The sequence below is a fragment of the Sander vitreus genome, chromosome 21, assembly GCF_031162955.1.
Source record: "Sander vitreus isolate 19-12246 chromosome 21, sanVit1, whole genome shotgun sequence".
NCBI lineage: Eukaryota > Metazoa > Chordata > Actinopteri > Perciformes > Percidae > Sander > Sander vitreus.
Genome location: NC_135875.1, coordinates 23,732,774 through 23,760,634, shown reverse-complemented (window position 1 = coordinate 23,760,634; position 27,861 = coordinate 23,732,774). Strand labels below are relative to the sequence as shown.

At 42.9% G+C, this 27,861-nt stretch overlaps 1 protein-coding gene across 1 annotated transcript in view; it reads right to left on the bottom strand.

Annotated features, from left to right (window-relative positions):
- Positions 1–27,861, bottom strand: part of dnah9 (dynein, axonemal, heavy chain 9) — a 157,409-nt gene that overhangs the window by 117,718 nt on the left and 11,830 nt on the right. The window contains exons 8-21 of the mRNA XM_078279756.1: positions 27,598–27,714; positions 27,296–27,446; positions 25,211–25,325; positions 24,760–24,828; positions 22,554–22,680; positions 21,487–21,633; positions 19,171–19,279; positions 16,079–16,320; positions 15,177–15,312; positions 14,015–14,211; positions 13,403–13,665; positions 12,558–12,719; positions 10,519–10,741; positions 10,157–10,323 (exon numbers count right to left, since the gene is read on the bottom strand). Coding sequence (XP_078135882.1) covers positions 10,157–10,323; positions 10,519–10,741; positions 12,558–12,719; positions 13,403–13,665; positions 14,015–14,211; positions 15,177–15,312; positions 16,079–16,320; positions 19,171–19,279; positions 21,487–21,633; positions 22,554–22,680; positions 24,760–24,828; positions 25,211–25,325; positions 27,296–27,446; positions 27,598–27,714 — 2,225 coding nt within the window. The remainder of the gene's footprint in view (positions 1–10,156; positions 10,324–10,518; positions 10,742–12,557; positions 12,720–13,402; positions 13,666–14,014; positions 14,212–15,176; positions 15,313–16,078; positions 16,321–19,170; positions 19,280–21,486; positions 21,634–22,553; positions 22,681–24,759; positions 24,829–25,210; positions 25,326–27,295; positions 27,447–27,597; positions 27,715–27,861) is intronic.

Here is a 27,861-nt window from a genome sequence, read left to right as displayed (position 1 = left end):
TGGATGATCCCACACAGGCACCCATCAACACACACACACACACACACACGTCAAAACACACACACACACACATCAAAACACACACACACACATCAAAACACACACACACACACATCAAAACACACACACACACAGGCCCCCATTAAAACAAACACACCCATTAAAACACACGCACGCACGCACACACGCATGTGCACGCGCGCACACGCACGCACGCACACACGCACACACACACACACACACACACACACACAGTATAAATCAGGCATTGTTAAGGTAATGAAGGGCTGACTTGGCTGCAGTAGAACCAGACCAGGGTCTAACTGTACACTGTGACAGTTAACAATGGCTTCCATGGCATTAATGGGAAAATAATCACCAGGTTATTAAGAGACCAATTACACACATAACTAATCTGACAATTAGACATTATGACAAAGCATCTCTTACCTATGAATTAATTATCATTATGTTAAGATTCAATTAACCTTGTCGGACATGAGAGCCTTGTGATGAGAGATAACACTCTATAATCAGGTGAGAAGGCAGAAAGGTGACATTCTTAATCTATCAAAGGTTCTCGCTGCACTTGAGTGGCATACTTATGATTACAGCTATGTTATAAAGTGTAATCAGTTACAGCATGCTTCATAGTTGTACACAGGGCTGTAGTCAAGTCCACCTTTGTCGAGTCCAAGACCAGGACTAGTCAAGACCGAGTCCACACAGGTTTGAGTCCAAGTCAAGACAAACTCCAAATGAGAGACAGTCAAGACCGAGAATGAAAGGATCCACTTAGGCCACATTAAATTATTTACTTTAAGTATAACAATTTAATTTAAACACTTAAGTACATGAAGCTGAAGTGCAGCTTCACATATAAGATGTTGAGTCTTTTTATTCTGGTGTAACAAGAACATTCTGGACTGCTGATGTGCAATGTAACAAATAACAAGTAATACAGGTGTCACTAAAAAAACTGACGTTCCCATTCTTTTTTTTTTATTTAATTACCCCACTTTGTATTTTTTCCTCGTTTGGTTAACCATGTTCCTGGGGATTTGTTTAATTTCAGACATGCTAGCATATAGCCTAGCTTGATGTCCGTAAACAAATAGATTTTCTTTATATATATTGTATTTGTTGTTGTTGTTTCTGCCTGTAAAGCACTTTGAATGACCTCTGTGTATGAGAAAGTGCTATATAAATAAATTTGCCTTGCCTTATAGTTTAGCTAGATTGAACAACATATGATGGACAGTATGTGTGTATTTAATGACCCCACTTTTTTTCTTTTTTTTTCCTCATTTGGTTAACCATGTTCCTGGGGATTTGGCTAATTTCATGTTAGAGCCAATAGTAAAACCTAAACTGTAATATAACTGAAAGAACACCAGAAACTGGATTGTTTATGTCCGTTTTTGCATCACTGTTGTGTGTTGTTCATCAGAATTTAGTCTTCATTCCTTCATATAACATTAGTTTGAAAATGATGGATTCATATCAGTCTGTATAAAACCTTGTAATGTTAAGTACAATTGTATCACTATAATAAAAACAGATCTAGAAATGATTTGCTCCTTAAATAGTTTTTTTTAATGAATAAAAAGCAAACCGAACAGAAAAAAAACAAGCATTTTGTTTTCTTTTCTTTTCTTCCAGTTGAGGCTGAAGGGCTCGACCAATGCTGCATCATGGCAGCACAGTGTCTTATCACCAACCCATGAAAGCTAGAAGTCACCCTGCTGCTCCAGATCTACCTACTGTATGGCTGGCTACAGACTACAACCATCTGCAACATCATCAACAGCTGCACTTAAAGGAGAATTCCCGCCAATTTTTACGTTAATCTTGATCGCTATAGCTACGCGAGTACTTTCAATAGAAAAAAACCCGACCCGAATCAGTGCAGGTAACACGTAGAAGCTGCAGCTACGTACTACAAGCGTCCGCTGAGCTAAAACGGCAGTGGTCGGGGCAAGTTTTAGAGTGCCATTGTGCCTCTTAACAGACACAAAATGCAATTAATATGTCTGTGCCACATGAACAGGGACCTTACGTGTCAACAAGATGCGTTTTCAACTCAGACATTGTTTAAATTCACCTACCCTGGTCCTTGTATCGATCCTGCCGGTAGCTAGCTTGCCCTGCTAGCTGATAGCCGTTAGCTGCTAGCTGCCGTCCAGTGAGTGTATTCAGACAGGCTTCTGTAATAATCATCCCAATAACAATCCACGGAGCGGTGGTGGTGTGGATATGTCCTCCAGAGGACAGGTCATGTCACGTCTTGAAGTGTATTCCCCCCTAAAATAAACAGTAGTGCGGTAGTAGCTGTTAGCTGCTAGCTGCCCTCCGGTGAGTGTGTACAGCCAGATAGCCGTTAGCCGTTAGCTGCTAGCTGCCATCCGGTGAGTGTATTCAGCCAGGCTTTTGTGATAATCATCCCAATAGCGGCGGTGGTGTGGCTATGTCCTCCAGTTACTGAAAGCTAGCTTTAGCTTGCGTTTGGAGCATCAAGTTCATCTGTCTGTTTCCCCTCTGTCTGTCTCGTTCTTTCCAACTCTTGTGAGGCTAGTTCTTCGTCTGTATACTCGGGTTCAAATAAATAAGGACGACCATCAAACTCAAAAGGCTCTTCCGTGTGTTGTATATCTGCTATATTCTCCATAGTTACGTTACTCCAAACTTCTTCCCTTATAAACAACTCCGCTCTTCACACACTACGCTCCAATATGCACACTACTGTTTACCTTTTCCTGCTACAACTGAATTCCCAGGAGACAGCACGATGCTACAGCTAAGCTTCAGTAACGCTATTACTGTGCAAGCCACAGACATCGTTTATCCCGTTTCCATGTAGTTACATAGTCACTGATATGGTCATAACCACTAGAGTGCTCAATTACCTATTTTGAGGGGGAAATAATCTAAACCTTTCGCTGCGAAGGCATGATCTGTCCTATGCAGGACATCCACCAGACCACCGGGCGCTCCGTGGATTTTTATTGGGATGATTATCACAGAAGCCTGGCTGAATACACACACTGGACGGCAGCTAGCAGCTAACGGCTATCTGGCTGTACACACTCACCGGAGGGCAGCTAGCAGCTAACAGCTACTACTGCACTACTGTTTATTTTAGGGGGGGAATACACTTCAAGACGTGACATGACCTGTCCTCTGGAGGACATAGCCACACCACCGCCGCTCCATGGATTGTTATTGGGATGCTTATCACAGAAGCCTGTCTGAATACACTCACCGGACGGCAGCTAGCAGCTAACGGCTATCTGGCTGTACACACTCACCGGAGGGCAGCTAGCAGCTACTACCGCACTACTGTTTTTTTTAGGGGGGGGGAATACACTTCAAGACGTGACATGACCTGTCCTCTGGAGGACATAGCCACACCACCGCCGCTCCATGGATTGTTATTGGGATGATTATCACAGAAGCCTGTCTGAATACACTCACCGGACGGCAGCTAACGGCTAGCAGCTAGCAGGGCAAGCTAGCTACCGGCAGGATCGAGACAGGGACCAGGGTAGGTGAATTTAAACAATGTCTGAGTTGAAAACGCATCTTGTTGACACGTAAGGGCCCTGTTCATGTGGCACAGACATATTAATTGCAGTTTGTGTCTGTTAAGAGGCACAAAGGCACTCTAAAACTTGCCCCGACAACTGCCGTTTTAGCTCAGGGGACGCTTATATTACGTAGCTGCAGCTTCTCCGTGTTACCTGCACTGATTCGGGTCGGGGTTTTTTCTATCGAAAGTACTCGCTTAGCTATAGTGATCAAGATTAACGTAAAATTGGCCGGAATTCTCCTTTAAAGTCTCTTGGGGTCATATGGGACTCGGTTGTTCTCCATACTGCATCATACACTATATTATTTTTCTGTTTTGTTATATTAGTAGGCTACAGACAACACTAAGAATCATTACTTAATCACAGTATATATTATTCTGGTGTACGCTGTTGACTTGACTTCTACTAGTTGTATATACCTCCTATTTAATTCAATTATTCTTAACTTGTGTTGCAATACCTGAATTATCCCTCTTGTGAACACTAGGCTTATCTTATCTTTATTTTAGTTCATATCATAACCCTGCTCACAAACCTACCTGTACCTGGGTCATCTGTTTGCCAATATCAATGTTCCTGCTACAGTAAATCCTACAGGCAAAGTGTACTGCTTCACAGGAGTATGAACTATACGCTTTTTAGGTTTTGTGTCAAATATTGTGCAGTTTGTTACGAATTACTCATTGTTTTGACAAGGTAAATTAAAGCCGTTTAACAACCTGCAAGTGTCCACTCTGGTAAATTTAATTGTACTGTTTTTTTTTGTTTTTTTTTATAAAGATTACAGAACATGAAAAACCAATTTGCCTTGATAAGGGTTTTAATTTGTTGCAAATATGAACATGGCTTTAATAATCTTATTGCTCTGAAAAACTACAATGATTTAAGAAATATCAGTGATACTTATCAACATTTATTGAATTGATTGTATATGTGGGCAGACATTACAGGCACCTATTCATGTAAGCAGAGAACACAATAGTTTGTTCTCTCTTTTATCACTTGGATTATGCCGGTGATGGTGCAGAAACAAGGGGTGAAGTCCTTGTAGATCTCTGGCACTTTGAGGACAGAGATCCAGCAACTCTCCACTGTTGTCTTTGTATAGTGTGCTCCTATTTAAGACAAATTCATCATCAACATAGCTTTATTTAACATCATTACTATCTTACCTTACCTTCTCTGCTTTGGATTTGTGGACATCACAGTAATTTTCTTTGTGCAGCCTTGTTGTGCACCCTGTGAATTTAAGCAAGATAAAGAAATGATAAGTGTATGTAACATGATTTTACAATTAAATTATTATCAAACTTGCCAACGTTGGTTTGTGCCACTGTTGCCTGCCCTCTGCACACAGGTGAGTACAGGGGGAACCAATGGGATTTTGCGTTTGGAGTAATGTACTGACTGGAACAACACAGTAGTGTGTTTGTACAACACTGGTCCATGCACACGGTGCAGCTGTGATACAGCTCAACAGGGGTACTTCAGCCCCACCTGGAAGAAGGGAAACGGAAACACAATACTTGTTTTTTTTCTGTTCAGTTTGCTTTGTATTGATTTCATTAGGGTAAAAATAAATAACTGCTATTTTAAATAGTGTTTTATTATAGGAATGAAATTGTACTTACAACTTTCTATACAGATATATATGAATGTTATTATTGTTAAAATAATGTTATAAGAATTTAGAACAATATCTGAAAAACATACAACAGTGATGTAAAAACTGATACAAACAATCCAGTTTCTTTTGTTTTTCAGTTATATTACAGTTTAGGTTTTATTATATATTTATACTATTGCCTCTAGCATGTCTGAAATTAGCCAAATCCCCAGGAACATGGTTAACCAAACGAGGAAAAAATACAAAGTGGGGTCATTAAATACCAGTTGTAAATACACACATACTGTCCGTCATATGTCGTTCAATCTAGCTAGCTAAACTACCGGTATAAAGAAAAGCTATTTGTTTACGGACCTCAAGTTAGGCTAGCTATGGCTAGCGCCATATGCTATGTGCTTAATTTATGTTACTCACCCTCATAGTTGTGTACGTAACTTGATATGTTCCACTTCAAAGCTTTCTCCCGTTTCCTGATGGGTGCAGGTGAAAGAGCGTCGACCATTCTGTGCACATTACTGACATATACTAATAATAAAGCGATGGACGGCGGGGGTAAATAAACTTGGGTTACAGATCCATGGTTACAGAGGAACCCTCCGCAACGGATGTTCTAACATAAAACGAACCCACCCTCAACGGGGGCAGGGATCATTTCACTGGTCAACACTACAGCTGGCATTCTATTGGTTGCTGAATTTTGATAGGGTTGTCACACAAACAATCCGAGAGCGCAGGGAAAATCCGAGAGAAGATTTGCTAGCGTGCAGAATCAGCCTGAGTGCAAGGAGAAATATCTGAGTCCAAGCACAAAGTTTGAGCGCCAGCACAGCAAATCCAAGCGCGAGCAGTGACTATTTGAGTGTGAGAGTAAGGTTTTGAGGGAAATTATTACAACATCTGAACATAATATTAGTGAGAAATGCTCTCAAATTGAAATAATGCGCTCTTGAATAAAGATAGGAATATAACTCCATATAAATGCCTCTGTCACTCCACGGGTTACAAGCAAAGGGTTTGTTACCAGACATTAAGTTTGCATTGTGCCATATTGGGGTATTCAAATGCCACTTATTGGTGTAGCATAGTTTCTCCTCCACCTGTTTAAAGTTGGTCAATGTGTTGGTGATAATAGGGCCATAGGCTGGCATACACGTTTTTGGACACACACCTGCAAAGGCAAGGTCTTGCAGTCTTAGACTTCCAGTGAGGTTTTGCTCTATTTCTCTCCATGGGACTGTAGATGAGGGGTCCATCAACACTCTGAGGGCCCGTAGCTGAAAGGCTCTGTGATATATTTTAAAGTTGGGGAAGGCCAGGCCTACCGTGTTTGTGGTACGTTGCAGGGTAGAGTATTTTAACCTAGGTTGTTTATTATTCCAAATATACTGCCGAATTAAGGTATCAAGTTTCTTCCAAAAATGTATTGGTGGGGGTAAGGGGATCATTGTACTTAAGAAATTCACACAAGGAACTATGTTCATTTTAACAACAGCAATCCTGGACCATAGCGATGCCAGCAGCGCAGACCAATTGGCCAGATCCCTTTGAACACTACTTAATATAGTTTCATAGTTGTCCTGGACAACTCACTGTAGCGATGCGTGTACGGTGATGCCCAAATATGTAATTTTGCTTTGGGTTGGTATTGTAACACTAATGGCTTATGTAACATGCCTGTTATTCAATAAAAGAAGATTAGATTTATTCCAGTTAATCTTATAGCCGGAAATTGAGCCAAATTCGTTGAAGAGCTTTAGAATTTTTGGAATAGAGTCCTCAAGATCAGAGATGTACAACAAAATATCATCTGCAAATAATGAGATTGAGCTGCCATTGGATTTAATCTGGACATTACAGATTTTATGCAAGCCATTGTTTAAGACTATGGCCGTGGGATTCGCATATAAAGTATGCACCATGTCAATGAATTTGGCCCCCAAGCCAAGCCTCTCCATTACTTGCCACAAGTAGCTCCACTCTAGGCAGTCAAAAGCGTTTTCCGCGTCCACTGATAACACTGCTGCCATTGTTGGAAGGTTTTTGGCTTCTTCTATTACATTAAATAGTCTGCGTATATTGTCTGCAGCATGACGCTTTGGTATAAAACCTGATTGGTCGGGGTGGACTAGCTTCTCAATAAAGCGCTCCAGGCGGAGAGCCAAGACTTTGAAATAAAGCTTAATATCAGTCCCGATGAGGCTGACGGGCCTGAAATTTGAGCAATCCGAAAGATCTTTGTCCTTTTTGGGCATGACAGAAACTAGCGCAGTGTTGGTTTGTTGGTGGAAAGTACCCTTCTCTATGGCTGAGGTTAAGCCTTGTAAGATGATAGGTCTTATATGTCAAAATACTGTAAAAGAAGTTCTGATAGGATTCCATCCAACCCTGGCGTTTTCCCTTTTTTAACTGTTTTTGATGCTGATTTAAGTTCCTCTAACGTTATAGGTTGACCCAGTTTTTCTGCCTCCTCTGGGTCAAGAAGAGGCAGGTTTAGTTCTTTTAGGAACTCCTGGCACTGTGTCGGATCTGAGTTGCAGGAGGACTCATACAACTTTGAATAGAAGGATTGAAAATTGGCACTGATATCCTTAGGATTTGTTAATTGGTCCGTGCGGATGCTGTTCATAGTAGCTCTGGATTCGCTTTGTTTTAATTTCAGAGCAAGCAATTTGCTTGGTTTACAGCCATTAAAATAATAATTTTGCCTCACACCTCACTTTTGCATTATGAATTCAGCTCTCCTTCTTAGCAGATCATTTAGCTCTGTTCGACTTTTGACTAGAAGAGTATGTGTAGATTTAGAAAAACATGTCTTAAGAGACTGCTAGGGATTTACAGAGTTCTTCCAACTCCTTGCCTCTCTTTTCCTCTTCAAGTTGACCGCAAAGGAAGATGTGAAATCTCTAATAAATCTTTTAGATGCCTAAATTCTGCATCAAAGGCTGTGTTCTGGAGAAGGGAGTTAACTCCTAGATCTTTCTCCTAACATATCACAATAGAATGTGGTTATCAGCGCATTGTGATCAGACAGAATTGCTGGTTCTATTGCTATCGTGTGGAACATTGCCTTAAGCTCACTGGAGCACAACATATAATCAATGCGGGAGTGGGTGAGGTGACGTGGAAAAGAAGGTGTAATCCTACTAGCGTAGGGTTGTGCATCCTCCATATATTTGTAAGATGGTGAGATTCCACAACTGCTTTAAACATGTCTGATATGTGTTTTTGGGCTTTGGTGTGATTGACCCCTGATCTATCCTGATTTAAATCGAGTACTGCATTCATGTCTCCCCCTATAATTAGTGAAAATTCATTGAGAGAAAGCAATGCATTGGTTAGGTGCGGGAACAAGCTTTCATCATATGTAGACGGTGCATATACCGAAAGAAAGGCTATTTTCCTACTCCTTATCATGGTACATATATAAGATATCCTGCCTGATAGATCTTTAATATTTTTGTCTATGGTGAGTGCTCATTTTTTTGGTTTTGGTGTCATCACTAGATGAGGCAGCAACCTTGAAGTATTTATTTTGTAGACAATTTACAATTTACAATCTCTTTTCCATAAATGTGACTCTTGCATAAGCACCACATCTATGTTCTTCCTTCTTAAATAGTCCAGGAATTTAGCTCGTTTGATCGGCCCATTTGAAGGATTGAAAGCTCAGCCATCTTCAAAATGTACACGTGTACATTTAGATCTAAGCAAAGTGTGGTAAAAACATGAAAAATAAAATAAATCCCCTAACCCTCTGAGACCGCAGACCCGCTCCCCTGTCTGTAAGATACGTGGCTGCATCAAACGCAGCTTGCGCACAACTCCGCCCCCCCCTTGTACTTGTACAGTACTCCAGCGCTAGTCCATAGCCGCTGAGTGCGCCAGCCCCGGGACGAGGAGTCCCCTCGCCATCCTCCGGCCCCGACAGCGGCACCTGGTCCAGCAGCGGAGCGGCCCGTGTGGATGTCGCACCATCCTCCCTGTCCAGCTCCCGCGAAAACGTCCGCATCCTTGGCTGTAGTGAAGGTGAGCACTCTGCCCTCCGTGAGTTACTCTCAGTGTGGCCGGATAAATAAGGAAGTTTGAGACGCCTTTAGCATGTAGCTTGCGCTGTGCTCCTATAAATTCTTGGCGCCGCTGGACAGTGAATGCACTGTAGTCAGGCTTAAAGCGTAGTGTTGCTTCGGAATCACAAATCGGACCTTTCTGCTGTACTTGTCTCGCCCCCTGAAGGATTGTTTGGCGGTCCTGATATCTCAAACACCTGAAGATCAGAGTATGTGTCGTTGTGCCCTTGCTGTAGAGTCTGTGTGCTCTGTCAATCTCGATGATAGCCCTGTTTTGTAAAAAGGGGATGTTCCCATGTTCCCATTCTTGAACTTATCACTTGTCCTGAAGAATTCATAGAACAAAGTGCTCTCTGACATTGTGTCTGTGGCCAAAATGAAACAGATTGATACCTGATGATTGAGGTAGCCTACTGTATATGATGCAGCCAGGCGTATACCAGGCGACCAATCTCAATGCCCGTTCTAGATGGATTTTAAATTAAACTAATACTGGTTTCCTGAACGAGCACGCTTCATCAATGGTTTTGTTTTGAAGGAGGAAGTTACTTTAGAAAAGAAGCATATAGTGCTGAACTTGGTCGAGACCAACAAGAATACTTGATGAGTCCGAGTCCAAATACCAACAAGTCCAAGACGAGTCCGAGACAAGTCTGAGACAACAGAAAAATATCTCGAGTCCGGACTCAAGTACTACAGCCCTGGTTGTATATATACATTATACAAACATTTAAAAGTGTTCTTCTTCTGCTAACAAATACACTATAGTGTTAATAACCATGTATTAAGTGTTTGTATAATGCTTATAAATGATACATGGGGTGTTAAATTAAAGTGTTTCCAAACAAACTGTCAGAGGCAAAAACCTGTACCTGAAGGGCCCGTTTTTGCGAAAGTGCTCCCTGAAGGTGTGTTGCTCCACATCGAATGAAGCACACTTCCGTCGCAGGCTGGCTACCTCGATGGCCTGCAGAGGTGCCACCTGCTGTTTGACTAACACAGCCTGCTTTTTCACATTGTTCCACTTCTCTGGCAACCCCTGCAGACAGACGCATAGACGTGGAGAGAGGGGGATAAAATCAAGGACGGCAGGAGTGACAGGTTATGGCTTGGCAGGAGGGGGAGCACAGAACAGAGATTGGTGATTGGAAGACACAATGAAAAAGTGAGAGAAATGGCTCTGTCTCAGCTGAAAGAATGTGTGCTAGTTAAATGACTCCCCATCAATCCTTACCTCCAGCTGTTTGTAGACCACGTCAGGCAACTCCTGTTCGTAGAGCTTCAGCAGGCCGATGGTTTGCTGCAGCGGCTCAAACATGGCATCTGTGCTGTTTTGTCTTTCCTTAACAGCCAGCAGGTGAGCCAGTACCCCAACCAGGCCACCATAGTCCCCCTCCTCCACCTGCTGGGTCAGGCCAGCCTCCGCCACACTGATAAACCTCTCCAGATCTGACAGACTGGGTATAGACAACAGGGATCATTACGGGGACACTTATTAGAAATTCAACATACAAAGACACAATTAAGATCAGTTATGCACCATGATGAGTATTGGACATGTGAAACCAGAATGTCTTCTGTGGCTCTTGAGGAGCTTGCCAACCGCAGTCTTTAAGACCTGAGTCCTCTACGATGCTGACAGGTCTGCAGTTAGTTGCCACCCGTTTCGCAAGAGCTGTAGTAATTTTTTGGGATTTGGTTTCATCCACAGGTCGGCAAGTAGCACTCTCCAAAATAGTGCTTTGCCTGAGTAGCATCACGTTAACTGAACTACTATGCTTAGCTCCGTTGGTGGTAGCTCAAGCTTGATGTGCTTCAGTGATATTTTAATTCAGCTTTACACAATGTGCATATGGCTTTCGACTTGTCTACGAGCCGTCCGTAGAAGCGCCATTCAGGATTTCATTGCTGCTGTCTTTCTCCATCATGCCTGCAGCCTGCAGCAGCAGGATGTGTTACGAGGAAGTGGCAGCTTGATGATAAGTAACGGTGCTGCAAAGGGTCAAAATAGTAGCCTGTTAGGCACGACACAAAGCCGAGTGAAGTGTAAAATAAATTAATAAATGCGATTAAAAAAAATTAATCGCATCGCGTCGGCCCTTAATCGCATGGCGATTAACGCGTTAATGCTGACAGCCCTAATTATAAATTAATTCAGGTATTCAGGTCAAGGTATTATGTCCAAAAGAAAACCCTGGATGCAATCTTGAATTTGACCCGTCCCTCCATGAAGGAGCCAGATGTCCAGCTGTACAGGTTCAGGATGTTCAGGTACATTTTTTTCCTTTTTTGGATATCGGACTATGGCATTTTCTTGCCCATAGAATATGGACTATATATGGACTATAAACTGTAAGAGAAATTAACTTATGTGATGATGGCTCCGTGCTTATTATTGTAATTGTCTGATACTGCCGGCCATTTATGATATTTTATGTTATTTCATATTTTGTTAGTATAATTAACTATGGTTTATTATGATATTGCCTGGTTCTGTCTGTCACGGGTGATTTGTGATTAGGGTACGGATATGGAGTTTCAGCTCCGCCTACTTTGGCTGATCACCTATACAGGTGGTAAGGTGGAAAAGATTTGGAGTAGAAGGGACACAGTTTTTTGACCGTGGTCGTGACTATGATATGTAACAGAACGAACTTCGAACATAATAAACATTTAAGTTGTTTACAAGTCTGCTGCTGCGCGTCCGAGACAATCTCTACTCCTGACATAGTGGCTCCGAGCAAAATTGCGTCGAAACCGAGAAATGTTGTTTCCTATGAACTTTTATGATTATAATATCATCTACAGCCCTAGTGGATTAAATTAAGCTCGGTTGCTAAAAGTTGCATTTTGGGCAATGTTAGTAATTAGCATAATTCGCTCATTTAGGTTACACAGCAGAATTTCTGCGGTAGAGTGGCAGTTGACACAGCAGGTGGGATAAGGGTGGACTTCGCATCATTGCTCATATTATCTGTTTTTCACTTTATAAAAAACATTGACTGTAAGCTAATTTGTCAACAAAGTTAAACAAGATTTTTTAAACCTGGCTTTATCCAATGTCCAATGTTTTGGACATTTATGCAAATTACCAAATATTCAATAAGATAATGCCTCATTTGCATATTTGTATTTTATCAATGAAAACTGCTGCTGTGCCCAGGCCTTACAGATCACTGCAATATCCATCTAAAGTTTGCTAACATGATCCACAATGAGCTAGTGGTCCTAGCAGACCAGATGAGGCTGCAGCAACAGAAGCCCTGACTCCACCTGTTGGTCACATGATCGATGAGGTGCTGTTTGAACATGAAGCTCCACTTTTTGATGATGTTGAGCAAGGCACTCTTCATGCTCCGGCCATCCACCCTCATCCACCCGTGGAACACGTGCACTGGCTCCAGACCGTGCACCTCCTCGTAGAGCTTCTCGTACCTGCAGCAGGATGACAAACATCCCAGTCAGATAAGTAACCTGTTCTTTAACCGAAACTGCATCTTCACTTAAAACAAAAGTACTGATTCTAAATCCGAAGCCTAGTTGTGTTGCCATGGTTACGTTAGTAGCTTTAGTCTCAGAGAACGAGACGTCGTGACCGATAAGACCCAATCAGGAGGAGAAACGTTGGCATCAGTGTCGGTGTTGCCAAAGGTCTCCGTTTGCAGTCGTTGAGACTGCAACACAACCCCGCAGATTCCAAACCAAAACGGGTCAGAAGAGTTTCCAAATGTCTCCGGTTTAGGGGCTCGGAAACGCCAGAGCAGGGGGAATGAGAGGGGGTAACGCCAGAGCAGGGGTTAGATATTCCTTTTTAAACCAAAATGTAGCAATGTAAATGTAGCCTAATTGAGTAGTTAATTTATTCTACAGATCTTTAAAACTGATTTCCTCCACTGACAATCATGCAAAAGCACCACGTAAAATCTCTGAGATGTGCTCACAAGTTTCTTGGAAATAAAACATTCTGCATGAAAAAGCATAAAAAAATTACTAATAGACTAAAGAAATCTCAGCCTACTGAGACCAAAATCAGCCGATTAGTCGACTGATGGACTCCGAGAGGGCAGCCCTAACAAAAAAGGAGCTCAGACACACACACAGACATGGCCGATACCCACCCGTCCACCTGTTCTCTAAAGTTCTCCAGCGTCGGGGGGCTCTCTGAGACGCCGTCGTCAGCATAGAGCTCCGCATCCCGGCTGCTGAGAATGTGGCCGTACTGAAGGAACTGACGCATGAACTTCTTCCTGTCGTCCACATACAGGTAGCTGTAGCGCTCCAGAGAGTTGCGGAACTCGCAGCACGTTGCCATGACGCCCTGCACGCGATCCATGAGGAGGTGACGCATGTCTGCTAGATCAGCCATGTCCTCCATGTCAGCCTGTGTTATGATGGAAGATACGTTGATTATGTATTTAACATGCCTGGTCACTTACCACTTTATTGTCTGTATTTGTAGTTATTTCGTCATTCTCCTGCTTATATTTATTTTATTTTTAGATGTTATTGATGCTGTGCTTTGTACACTGGGAAATATCAAAGTTGGTGAAAGTCAGTGACTACTGACTATTGTTGGTCTTCTAGCCCACTGGTATTTAGGTCAACCCCCATCTCCTTCTGTATTGTAAGTCTATGTTGTTTGTCATGTACTGTATACCTTGCTGTAAAACCAATTGCCCTCCGGGGACAAAATAAAGTTGAGAGTTGAGGCTGCATCACAGCGGCAGTACCTGGTAGTGGGGGGAGGGGCTGTGCTGGGCCAGGCGGGGCACCAGGGAGGAGATTCTGAACACATCATTGATGAGGCCCTCCACCAGCTCGAAGAAACTGTCTCCCGCCCCAAACTCCAGAGCCGGAGCGAACACCATGTCGGGAACCTTCAAGTCCAGCTGAGCCTCAAACAGGGGGGCGGTGGCTGCTCTTGGGTCTGGAGCCAAAGGAAGAAAGGAACACCACCCCAGTCAAACGCATGGGTTGGTCATAATAATTGACATTTCCTTATTACTTAACATACACATACCACTGTCATATGAAGAGCATGCAATGTGACCAAAAGCTCCAGAACAAGGGAATAAGTAGACCATGTGCAAAGAGGTTATATTGATCTATTCAGTTGAGCTATGTCCATTTCCAGTCCAATTTATTTCATCAGACAGATTGAGTCACTGAGTTTTGGGTCTTTGCTAATAATTTAGCAGGCATGATGTAACATCGCAGCTGCTACAACATGGAGGGAAGGGATTCTCCGTTGGCTGTGACGGTGTTCGGTATTTTGCGATGTGTTTATTGTGCAAGTTGATGCAGTGACGATAAAAATAAATAAATTGTGCAGCCCTACTTTGTGGCAAATCTTGAGATGAATATAAAAAAGAATTGTATTAAATAGTATTTTAAAAAAGACGGGACTGAAGGCTAATTCTTTAGTCTGGATAGGATGGCTGTTCTCACATACCGTATTATCAGTTCACTCAGTTCAGAACCTCATCAGAAAGGAACCACCGACAGGGGGAGAGGAAAAAGAAACAGACGGAGTAGGAGTAGATTGAGAGAACATGCAGAAGCAGAACTGGACACAGCAGCAGTCTGGCAACAACCCACCAAATCTTGAACCACATCCCAGTGCATCTAAACTGCTTGACAAAAGTCATGCCAGCAACCAAGTCCACATCTATTTTATGTCCACAGCCAATTGAGTCAGACACCCAATTGACACGCTAACCCCTGAGGAAGTGTTGCTAGGAAACTGTCCAAGTCAGTGCTGGCTGATGAGGATGTTTTTAATAATTTTTGAATATTACATTTTTGGTTTGCCGGCAACATTGTGGCTGTGAGACAACAGTAGTAACACCAGTGACATCACTCCAGAGACTAAGAGTGGTTGTATTGTCCTACCTGTGTTATCCAGGAAGAACTTGAGAGAGCACTCGATGCTGTTGAAGAATCCATCAATGATCATGTCGTCGATGTACTCGATGTAGGCCTTCCACTGGTCAGAGGCCGGCTCGGCTTGGAACAGCTCCAGATTGCTCTGTGACATGACAAAGCCTGACACTCACACCGGACCGTCCTCTCCACCACAGATAAACATAACTGTCAATGGGAGCAGGCTAAGAAATGCATGGGATATCCCCCTTTCTGGTCTACATAGCCCTGCCTCTGCTGAATTATTTTTATCCCCGATGCTGACAAAATATACCCCCCCCAAAAGTGATCAATGCTACTTAGAAGTATTTTAAACTAAGTCTATAGTCTCTATAGTGCCATAGAACGATTTGTGTAACGGTTGTATTTAGCCTCTACAGACCTCCGGGACGCCAGGTACCAGCAGCAGCTGTTTAGCTGCCAATAGGTGACTGTGAGCCAGCTACAGGCACCTATGCAGCAATGACAGTTTAGTTTAGGCACCAAAACAACTCGTTAAGTTTAGGAAAAAGATGGTGGTTTGGATTAAAACACTCCCGAGGAACAAATGAACGTTTCCTGGGTGAAAGTATTTTGTTTTCGCCGCAAAGTGAACTCAACTTGAAAGCGCTGTGCTTCATATTGACACCACGTTGGTCTATTTCATTTTGAGATTATTTTCCATTGAATACTGAAGTTCATAAATAAGTGTTTTGGCATGGCTGGCCTGGTATATCCATGGTGGTATTGGAAGGGGGATTTAGTTCTTGCATGTTTTGTTTTGTTGTGCATGATCAGAAAACATCCCCCCCCTCAGTTTTTTTCACAAATCGCACCCTGAATGTGAGTGACAGGTCCCACACACCACCACAGGGAAACCTTTTCTAAATCACCTTTAGCAGGAAGTGGATCTTTTCTCCGGAGGAGCGTATCAGACTGTAGAACCGGTCCACCCTCTCGGCCCTGTCCTCCAGACTGAGCAGGGCGTCTTTTTTGCCCTCCTTCCTGTCAAACATGGGGCTGGCCCAGGAGCTCATGCAGCTCTGGATCTCCTCCACGTTGTCCTTGGTCCTCTGGAGACGGCTCTCCAGGTCACAGATCGAGTCTCGCACCTCCTGGATGTACTGCCACACGCCTGCAGGGTCAGGGAGGAGAGAGGGCAGAGGGAGAGAAATATGGGAGTGGGATAGGGTGTGTGACTAAAACAGATGTTTGACAGGTGACTCTCTCAGCTTTTTCTTTCCTATGGAACAGGATGTAAATATGTTAAAATTCCTGCATAAATGGGAACAGTGCCGACTGCTGGCGTCACTGTCAGACAGACAGACTGACTGACAGGCCGACAGATAGACAGGCAGACAGACAGACAGACAGGCAGGAAGGCAGGCAGACAGACAGAGCCACATACAGTACAAAAAGTAATGTACTTGATACGATGTCAATCCACATGTGAAACTGTTCTCAGCTTTAAAATGCCTACACGTGGGAATCTCACTTCAAATCCATTTACCCTGAATAATCCAGTACTGGTCAGGGCCAGAAGATATACACAGACACATTTACTTTCACCAAATAAATCCTCACAAGTTTCCATAGGTATCCAGAATGCACACAGACACACACACACACACACACACACACACACACACACACACACACACACACACACACACACACACACAGCAGATAATAACTAATGAGTGAGTTTATCCCCACAAACAGAATCCAGAGGCCTGTACTACAAAGCAAGATTTGGGGTTACCGAGGTAATTTAAGGTTCAACCCAGGGTGTAGGTTATGTTGGAGATTAGAGATCAATCTATGTAAAAGCACCGCCTACTGACCAATCAATACTCGATTGATAACGGCGTCACCGTTCTTAGAAGATCAGGTGGAGCTCGGTGCGCGGAGAGAGAGAAAGAGCTGCGCTCAGAAAAGTTAAAACATTTAGAGACCGACAACCCTGTTAACATTCCCTGATTGGTATTTTTATGAAAGATTTCAGTGCAGAGAATTACGCATATGCTATTTGTCAGCTTCTTGAGCAGTGTGTTGCCAATGCGCACATTGGTTTGAATTATGTTTTTATATATTTTATTTATTCTCACGATCACTTCCACTGCCAGGGTTGCAACTGAAATAATAGGCTAAAGCAACGACAGTTTATGGAAAGCACAAGTGTAATTATGGTCAGATCTTGTGCCTGACTGATGGGGAAGTGATATTGATAAGCGTTGTGATTTACGTATAACAGCGTCGGCAATTTTTTTGCCAGCTTTGCTTCCTGTTTTAGGAAGCAGCGACTGTATTGCGTTTTGCCTGTAAAACCGTGTCTGTGTTCTTCATATTTATGTAGAATTATAGTTTGCTCTTCTTATTTAAAATATGTGGCTCTGGTAGATGTTTGCGATTGGTCATGCTGTGCAAACACGCCTCTTTTATGTGAACGCGCGTCTCTGGATTGGGAAACCCTGGGTTGAATGAACTAGTTGTTAACCACTGTCGTGACAGCTTATGCAGGACCGCGGTTGTTAGGTTAGGTGAAGCCGGGTAACTGAAATCAATCCAGGGCATGTTGATCGTGATTCGTAGTACAGGCCTCTGGAGTCAAAGAAGCTAACAACACTTATTACTTTGTATATGTTTTTCCAAATGCAAAGCTGTCTATTCATGTTACATCTCAGAGCAGCCTGCAATGCCCTACACATGAAAGAGGAATAATAATAATCTGTGAATTTTCATATAAATAAATATCAGCTCGACCACTATGTATTGCTATAGCAAACACATATAGAGTATGTATTCTGATAGCTATTACATTTGCTGTTTTAAACACAAACAACAGTTTGCATGGGTCCACAGTGACATCACTGTGTGCTACATGCTCCATGCTCCAGCAGAGCAGCGACAGACACAAGTCATGTTTCCATCAACGTATTTTTATGCGCAGTTTGGAAGTATCGCGTTACAAAATATTGATGGAAATGGCAAAATTCGAAAAAACGTCCTAAAATTTGCAAAAATGTTTTAACGCTCGCTTGAGGTGGTTTTTGCTTCTTTTTTTTGTTAAAGGAGTTAATGCGTAAAATGGGAGATGGAAACAGCTTTGCCGAATAAGTTGTGACGTAACGAACATGTAACTCACATGACTATAGTCCCGGTATCCATCGGATGGGATAGGGGTCCCATCCAGGGCGCCATACACTTGTGGCGCAAGGTGCGTAGTGGAGTTGCGGTGCGCCATAGCCTGTGCCTCAGCCACGTCGTATGGCCCTGCACACCGCGTATACACAGCGGTGAACGGTTGTCTCGCTGACACCAAATGTCTCTGCCACAACCCTGTATTCTGCACAGGTGGCCAACTTGTACAATGTTACCTCTCTCCATTTAGCCAAAGCACTTAGCTTCTAAACTCTTTGATTTAGCAAACCGGTTTGCAATCCACAACCATGCGTAACGTCAACTTGTGACGAAACTACACTTTACGTAGTGTAGTTTATTCGCTCTAAACCAGTTGATGGAAACAGTTCTAATTCGCATTTCCTTTTTTTCTTTTCTTTTTTGCAACATTTTAAAAGTTCGCTTAAAATTCCCTTGACAATTAGATGGAAACATGATTACAGTGGAGGAGGAAGAGAGTCACAGAGCTGGACTGGCTCTCTACGTCGCGTGTGTGTTCATTGTTTGTACAGTATGATACACACGTGTTGCGTTCCTGACGTTTATAATGGAAATAGTTTACCAAAGTTGCTAGAGGACAAAATGTCCCTTCAGTCCCAGAAGGAGGATTGTGTCTGTCTTTGACTCTTTATCCGTCTGTTCTAAATACATGGAAACAAACAGATCCCGTTGTGTTAAACCGTGACTCCTAAACCGGGGTATGAACCAAACCGTGACTTCAGTATACCATTACACCCCTACTTGGATCCTACTCATCTTCCAGAATAACCCGGAGTATCTGGTAATTATCAGTTAGAGTCCTGACCTTGGCTGTTCCAGTTCAGACTTTCCTGGGCCTTTTGGAGCTGAGCGTCGATGTCCCTGAGCTGGCCCTGAACCAGAGGATGCTCCACGTCCAGCACAGAGTGCATCACCTGCAGCCAGAGACAGAGAGAAATTCAATTTCAATTCAATTTTATTTATAGTATCAAATCATAACAAGAGTTATCTCAGGACACTTTACAGATAGAGTAGGTCTAGACCACACTCTATAATATACAAAGACCCAACAATTCCAGTAATTCCCAGAAAGATCCCATCCATTGTGCACGGATTAGAAATATCATTTGAATTTAACTTCTGTGTGGCCTTTCAAGCTCGTTCCATGTTGCCGTGATTTTCAGCTACATGAAGCAATGAGAAGTGCAGTATATGTGGAGTGTAACCATCTCATTGAGGTAGCTGCGATGCGTTTGGTTGAGCTTTGTCTTCTGGGAGTTCATCACATCAGTGATGGCTCTTGTTTCATGCTACATTATAGAAAATGCCAGTTTGTCCCCATGCCCAGTTCCCATTACAGTAATACCAACAATACAACAATGTGATTGTTAGTGTCCGTGGCAAAGAGAAGCATATTTATGCAGCCTGCTAACTCCTTCATTGAAGTCCTTAAGTGAATGCACACACAATGCACACACACCTTCATTAGCATCATCTCAGAATTAGGGCTGGGCAATATATCGATATTATATCGATATCGTGATATGAGACTAGATATTGTTTTAGATTGTGGATATCGTAATATTGTGATATGACATAAGTGTTGTCTTTTACTGGTTTTAAAGGCTGCATTACAGTAAAGTAATGTACTTTTCTGAACTTACCAGACTGTTCTAGCTGTTCTATTATTTGCCTATTTCCCCACTTAGACATTATGTCCACATTACTGATAATTATTTATCTAAAATCTAAGTGTGACGATATTTTGTTAAAGCGCCGATTGTCAACCCTAGAATATCGCCACAATATTGATATCGAGGTATTTGGTCAAGAATATCGTGATATCTGATTTTCTCCCTATCACCCAGCCTTACTCAGAATACAAGTCAAACAGCAATCAGTGTAGTTTGGTTGAGTAAAAGTGATCTACGCCATGATTTTGACGTTTCTGAAATAGTGTCAGACAGCAGAAAAACATTTGCAGCCCCACAAGGGTCTACTGCTCTTTACAATCCCGAAGTGATGAATGGATGGAAGACGTTACTACGACAACAATACAGAACATGAGAATGGTGCTGCAGGTAAAGGTCAGTGTGGATTCCAGATATATTGTAAAACACATGGAACTGTTATGCTAACAAATATGAGCAGTGGGAGGTGCTGAAGGCAGAACAAAATCACTGAGATAATGCCCTGAGGAGCATGATTATTCAAAGCAGATAAATGTCTAACTTACATTTTACAATATCTTGTTAAGAACCAAAATGTAGGACAAGTTGAAACTGAACGAGACGTCAGGCTGTCCTCAGAACAATGAGTATTCATCCTCACATGTCCATACAACTAACTTGGCAGTCCATTCAATAGTTAGTTGGACTGACTAATAGTGCGATCACGAATGGCTTGTATCATGTGGATGCGCCAACAGTGTTGTTGTCATTACTTAGAATTCCTCATGGGGGAGCCATAAACTACGCACTATAGCTTTAAAGCAACACCAAAGATTCTTTTGTACCTTAAAATAATGTTTCCAAAATCGTTTCAGTGGTTCATCAACTCGTAACAAGGTGAACGGCACTTCTGCATTCGCTTTGCAGCCCTCTATCGGCTATAACCGCACTATGCAAGTTTGCCAGATCGGGTAGCAGATCTGTAGTTCAAATGAGACATACGACAGCGGTAATGGACAATTCCGCTTCCCGCCTGTAGGGGGACCGAAGAGGAAAAGTGCTTTGGTGTTGCTTTAAGACCTAAAACACAATACTTTAATAGTTTAGGACTTTTTAAAGCAACACCAAAGCACTTTTCCTCTTCGGTCCCCCTACAGGTTGGAAGCGGAATTGTCCATTACATTACATTATGCAAGTTTGCCATCGGTCGGGTAGCGGATCTGTAGTTCGAATGAGACATAATGAGACATTACGACAGCGGCAATGGGCAATTCCGCTTCCAACCTGTAGGGGGACCGAAGCGGAAAAAGTGCTTTAGTGTTGCTTTAAGGTCTAAAATTTGGATTTAGAAATTTTAGAAACCTTTAGACCCTGCAGAAACCCTGGTATATTACATTCCATCTCTGTCAATAGATCCCCTTAAATCCTACACACTGCTTCTCTTCACTGCTTTTTTCCGTTTCTAAACCAACCTTGTTGTATCGGCCCACGGTGAGCTCCAGGTTGGCCACATACTGCCACAGCTGCCCCCTGGTGGTGTAAATCTGCACCGCGGTGTCAGGGATGGCCTCGCTCCGCCCCGTCTCCAGGTACTTCACTTCCCTGAGCACTGACGCCAGCTGGGAACAGGGCCAAAGGGAAATTAGAAGCACTCACTGAAAGTTACGACAAATTAGAGATTACGTTTTTTTATCAGTACAGGCTGTCAATAGTGTTTTGCCAATATCCAACATTGTTACTGTCAGGTCCAACTCCACAATAAAAAAAGATTTAAAAAACATGATATTCTCTACAGGGATACAAGATAACCTATGTCAGATTGCAGGGACCCAGACAGATTATTTTAAGAGGATGGAAGAATGAAGGGGTGCCGTCAATCCAGGAGTGGGCTTGTGAGATGGCCAGGGTGGCGGCGTTTGGAAAAATTTCATATAAACAGTTTGCCAGATTGGATGTCTATACTAGAAAATGGGGAAAGTACCTGAACTTTCTGGAGGGCTCCTAAGAAGCTTTGTGCTGGGGAGAGACTGTATGATAGGCTTATGATGTTTATTTGGTTTATGGGTTATTGTCTGTTTTGTTACTATTTTGTTGAATGGTCTGGCATATTGCAGTTACTGTGTCATCTTTTCTTGATTTTTGTCTGGGTGGGTGGTGATGACGGAAGGGTGTTCAAGTTTGTTTTGTATGTTGTAAAATAAAAGAAAAATTGTTGATCACAGAAAAAACATAAACATTCACTAATAAGAGTTTGGCTGTTGGCGGTAGAAAACTTCCAACTAAAGATAAATGAGATGTAGGTTAGCACTTCTTTAGGGCAGCGTGATCCAACATTAGGGCTTTAAAATAAAAAATATAAATACTGACCCAGCTAATTAAAAAGAAAGACTTATACTGTCTGGTGCAGCTGCAGGCAGGTGTACCACACTTACAGCAAGATCTATCACCAAACTAATGAATCACTCAGATCCTGTCCCAGCTATTTAAAGGATTCCAGAAGTGAGTGACACATCTAGCAACCTGTTTCTCTTCTTCAAACCTGCGGATTGAAGTTGACTGAGATCAACTGAGTGGCCTGGTCCCTGCAGATTATTGGCAGGCTGAGGTTGTACTGAGAACTCTCACCCACACTCTCTGTCCATGTCTCATACAGGCTGCTGGAGTATCTGGAACACCAAACACACAGAACACAATACAACACCAGTTATTATCACAGAAAAACAGTTTGTACCTCCCCCACCAGGGTACAACTTTGTTTCATATTCCTGTTAAAAGAGCCTGGGACTTTTATTTCACCAGGCCACGGGCGTGAAAACAGCACGCATTATGGAGATTAACATAAGCAAATAAAACGAGCAGCTAAAAGGCATATGATTGAGACATTTCCCAATCCTCTGAGGTTGTAAACAGAATGAGAGGCATGATAGGTTGGTCCATATCAAGCAGACACTACAGGGAGAGGTAGCGGGGGGGTTAAATGCTGAATCATCTGCCAGAGACTGGGAAACAGAGAATATGTCAGGGCTCGTACAGCTATATCAATCTGTAAATAGCCACGATTATGATGAGAACTTCAGTGCGCACTGTGTGCTCCTTATTGGATTTCTGCTGCGAGCTTCATTTCCTGATAGTGGCACCGCAGACGCAGAGGCAATCAAATGCCTCGGTCACGGCCATAAATCATGCTGCATTTTGTCTGCGGGGGTAATGAGTGAGCATGCCCGTCCTGTTCCTGACTGGAATATGTATAATAACGGCGGCATTCATCTGAGGAAGCGGCGATGATTATTACAGCATAACAAGGGCTCTAATTTCTGATGGGAGTAAAGTGAGGGCAAAGAACTGGTGCTGTTTATCATCCCATCACTGTGGCTGGGGAACAGGAAGTGAAGGAGGGTTATTAAGCGTGCAAAGCATAAAGAATGGCCGTTTGTCTGGGTGTGAGTGTAGGTGCATCTGTGTGTGCTCACTGATGTGCATCTCATTTACAACACTGACTCACATACTGTACTTCTGGCTACATTTATATCACCATACCTGTAAAGACGTCCACTGACTATATTACTAATACATAATTTTAGTAACATAACACTAAGAATACTCTTAGCTCTAAAAAAGGCCTGCAGCAAGTGGTGTCCATGGCATGCACAGTACCTTCTGCTAACAGTCCCACAATGCAATGCATCACATTTTATTGATGCATTCTGAACGCTGCTGCTCCAGTCCTCACTAAGACCAAAAGAGTGGATCACATCAGGCCAGTTCTGAAGTCTTTCCACTGTCTTCCTGTCTCTCAGAGAATTGGTTTCTTTCAATAGTATTGTTGGTTTATAAAGCACTGAGCGGTTTATTTCTGATCAGCTGCTCCATTCTGAACCCTCCAGACCTCTCAGGTGGTCTGGGTCAGCTCTGCTTTCTGTCAGAGTCAGAACTAAACATGGAGAAGCAGTATTTTCTATACTCCACAGATCTGGAACTAACTCCCTAAAATGTGCTGTACAAATAAAGCTGCTTTGCCTTGCTTATGAAGTGTAGTGATGATGCAAAATGACGATGATTCAAAAGGATCCAAAATCTCAGTTTACTAGTCATGATACTTACATTACCCCCTCAAATCAAGTTGTAACCTTAGAGAGGTTTTGTGGCAAAGGGCCAAACAGGTTCACGGTGTGGGATGTTTCTCGTCTTTGTATGAGGACATTTCTTCAAAAGTATAGAAATCTTTCTCTGATTCTCATGCAGCTCAGCTTGACTTGATACAGCTTTATACAAATAGCATTTCCCCCCCAATAGTATGTTTCCTCTTGCAGGTTCTAATGTTGGATGTGTTCTAAAAGGCCATTTCTCACTTGGCATCAATGAGCAGCGATACAGCACATGGGATTATGGGAGTCCTGCGGGATAATCTGCAGAGCAGCGCCGCAGTAATGAGAACATAAATCAAGCCTGGAGCTGCATGTCCTCGTGCTATTCCACAGTGGCTTCTTCATAAATGTTATGCACTCAACTAACGGAATCACAACCGTTCTGTTTGAAAACAGCGCTGGTGTGAAATTACAGAAAAAAAACATGTCAGAGACGGAGCTAATATCTGATTCATGTTGTTTTTTATATTTACAGTCCAATAAGGAGGCATCCTATTCTGTCACTGTTTAATCTTCCTTTTTTCTTTTTATTCAGCAATACATACACCTGAGCATGGTGACATGTAGTGTAATACACTGAGATAGGACCCACACACACACCTGTCCAGTAGTGTCATCATCTCCTCATACTTGTGGATGACGCTGGCTCCCTCTGCAGACTCCAAGCACCTGCAGAGAAGATGGCATTTTATAACCCATGACGATCTTCCCAGTGGCCAATATGCCAAAACATTTTATTTACCTATATATAACACCTTTTTAATGAGGCCTTTAAAACAGCTGACAGAGCAACCCTGAATGCATGACCACACCAACATTACATGTCATTTAGCTGATGCTTTTATCCAAAGCGACTTACAATTGCTATATATGTCAGAGGTTGCACGCCTCTGAAGCAACTAGGGGTTAAGTGTCTTGCTCAGGGACACATTGATTGATGTATCACAGTGGGAATTGAACCTAGATCTCCCACACCAAAGGTATGTGTCATATCCACTGCACCATCACCAGCCCACATTCTTTTTTTCAATCTGCTGTGTTGGAGACTCACAGGTAGGAGAGGTGTCTGAATTTGGAGAAGGGGGTCTGGATGCGCTGCTGTAGCTCCTGGGCCCATCTCAGCCCGCCAGCTACTGCTGGCATATTCTTATTCACTGGAGTCCAACCTGGTGGGGTGGGGGGGGAGGGGGGAGGGGGGTCAACAGGCATCACTTACTGTTGGAGTTTGAGTTTGGAGTTACAGTTTGGTGAAGCTATGCTGGATCAGAAAAGTCAATGTACCAATAAGACTGGGACCAGGGTAAGTTTTCCCGCCCTAACCGATGCAATCAATCACTCACTCACTCACACACACACACACACACACACACACACACACACACACACACACACACACACTTAACTTAACACAACATAAACTATGGGTGTGTAGGGTCTTTAAAATCAAAACCATCCCAGGTTTAATCTCTACTGATGCTTTTTATGCTGCTTATGTTTTATGTTTTATGTTATCTGATGTCATGAATGGAAATTGATGTTCTTTTCATATTCCTTTATGCAAAGCAAATTCCCCTAGGGCAATTAAGGTTTAATTCATGTATTCATTCATTCATTCATTCAACAGCCAATGTGCCCTTTCAAAGTGTCCCTGAGGCGATCTAGGTATAAAGGTGAGTGACAGGAAGTGAAAGACAGAGAGACAGATGAAGGACATGAAACAATGCTCGACACTGTGGTTAAACCTCGGGGCAACCCCTCACTCAAACTTAAAAAAACACATTACCTCTCGTGCTATCTACTCACAAAGACGGTTTTGATTATATATCCCCAAGTTTTGAAATATCTTTTTCCGACATTTCTGCCTCTGGAAAAAACTACATTCAAAAGATTTCGAAGGCAGCAGACAACGTTGTAATCAGTTTTCCAGCAGGGTTAACTGTGTCCTCCTTCAAACACACGTTCAATAGTGTACGCACATAAAGATTTCAGCAATCATGATCATTTTGCGTCATGTATGAAATGCAGAGCATGGCATTGTAGGCACAAAGTCTGCTCGTTCAATTGCGGGCGTTCCTTTTGAACAGACACGTTGCTGCTGACCTTTTTATGTTATTTTCAATGTTTAGAGACACTGCATTTATGCATCTCATAACCTGAACAAAGTATCTGCATAATGTTTGCTTTAGCCACACTAAGGGCATTTTCACACTTACCTCATTTGGTCCGGACTTTCGGACTTTTCAGTTTGATCCGGACCAGAATTACAGGTGTGAAACCTCCCCCGGACCACGGTGTGGATCAAAAGACCAAATTTTGGTCCGATAAAAAGAGGTGGTCTCGGTCCGGACCAAACTGAAACCATGGTCCGGTTCGTTTATAGTGTGAAAGCATTTTTTGGATGGTTCAGACTTTCGGACCAAATACAAGAAGCTCTGGCAGGCTCTCCTCGCGTTGCAAGACCGGGGATACTTCTTTAAGGAATAGCTCGGTGCTTAGTGTGTAGGCTACATGAGAGAGTGTGTGACGGTGAATGCGCTCAGAGCAGACAGCTGTCTGCCAGCAGAGCTGAGAATACATCAGCAGTTTACTTGTTAAGTGGTAGTAGATGTACAGTGCAGGTCTCCGTTTGTCTCTGAATAAATGCTCCAGAAAGAAAGTTCCTGTGTCTTGCTTCTCAACATTACAACAAAACAAAAAGAGCTGCGGCAGTAGGGGAGAGCAGCAGTCAGTTGAAAAAACTCAGACACAGAGAGATGATACGAGAGGATGGGGACGCCTGTCTACAAACCAATTGATTATAAGTATCTGGAGACGCAGCTCACGTATGTGATGACGACAGGATGTAGTTTTGTCACGTTTAGATCTTTAGTGCGCTTGCATAACTGCAGTGTGAAACCAAAACTTACCGGATCAAATGTATGCAATGTAACAAAAACATGAACCTTGGTCCGGACCTTGGTTCGGACTTTCAGGTGTGAAAAAGCCCTAAATTAGCCCCGCTCATCTCTAATCCTTACCTAAACATTACAATCTTCATCTTCACAATCTAAATGTTGATTTATGCCTAAAGCAAACTGGTTTGACACTCTGCAGAAGCACTGCTCACTCATACGGCTCTCTGTGAAGTGTTGCTCACCCAGCTCCTCTGCAGTTTGGATGTGTTTGTTGTAAAGGCGTTTACAGCAGTCCAGCTCTTTGTCAAACAGGGACACGAGGACAGGGTATCTGGCCACAGCATCTGTGGCAACTAAGGGGCGCTCCAGCAGGCTTCCAAACATATCCAGAACCTGCAGAAGTCAGATAAGTTTCAATAAATATGTGTGAATGCGTGTGTGTGTGTGTGTGTGTGTGTGTGTGTGTGTGTGTGTGTGTGTGTGTGTGCGTGCGTGCATGCATGTGTGTGACAGAGAGAAGCAGAGATAGATTAGGTTCTCAGACCTTGAAGGCGTGCTCTAGTCCAGAGGCGTCCTCAAAGGCCTGACAGAAGATGGCTCCCAGTCTACGGTCTGTGTCATCCACCTTCAGTTTGAACTCCTTCACGTCTTCTTCATACTCCTGCAGGGCAGATAGCTCAGCTAAACACCACACCAGCTAACGCAGAGCCAGCACAGCACATTCCTTTTCACATCTCACTGACTCAAAGCCATCCAGCGGGAGCACTGGCTGCCTCTTACACGCTAAGTAAATTGCTTTAACTGCTAT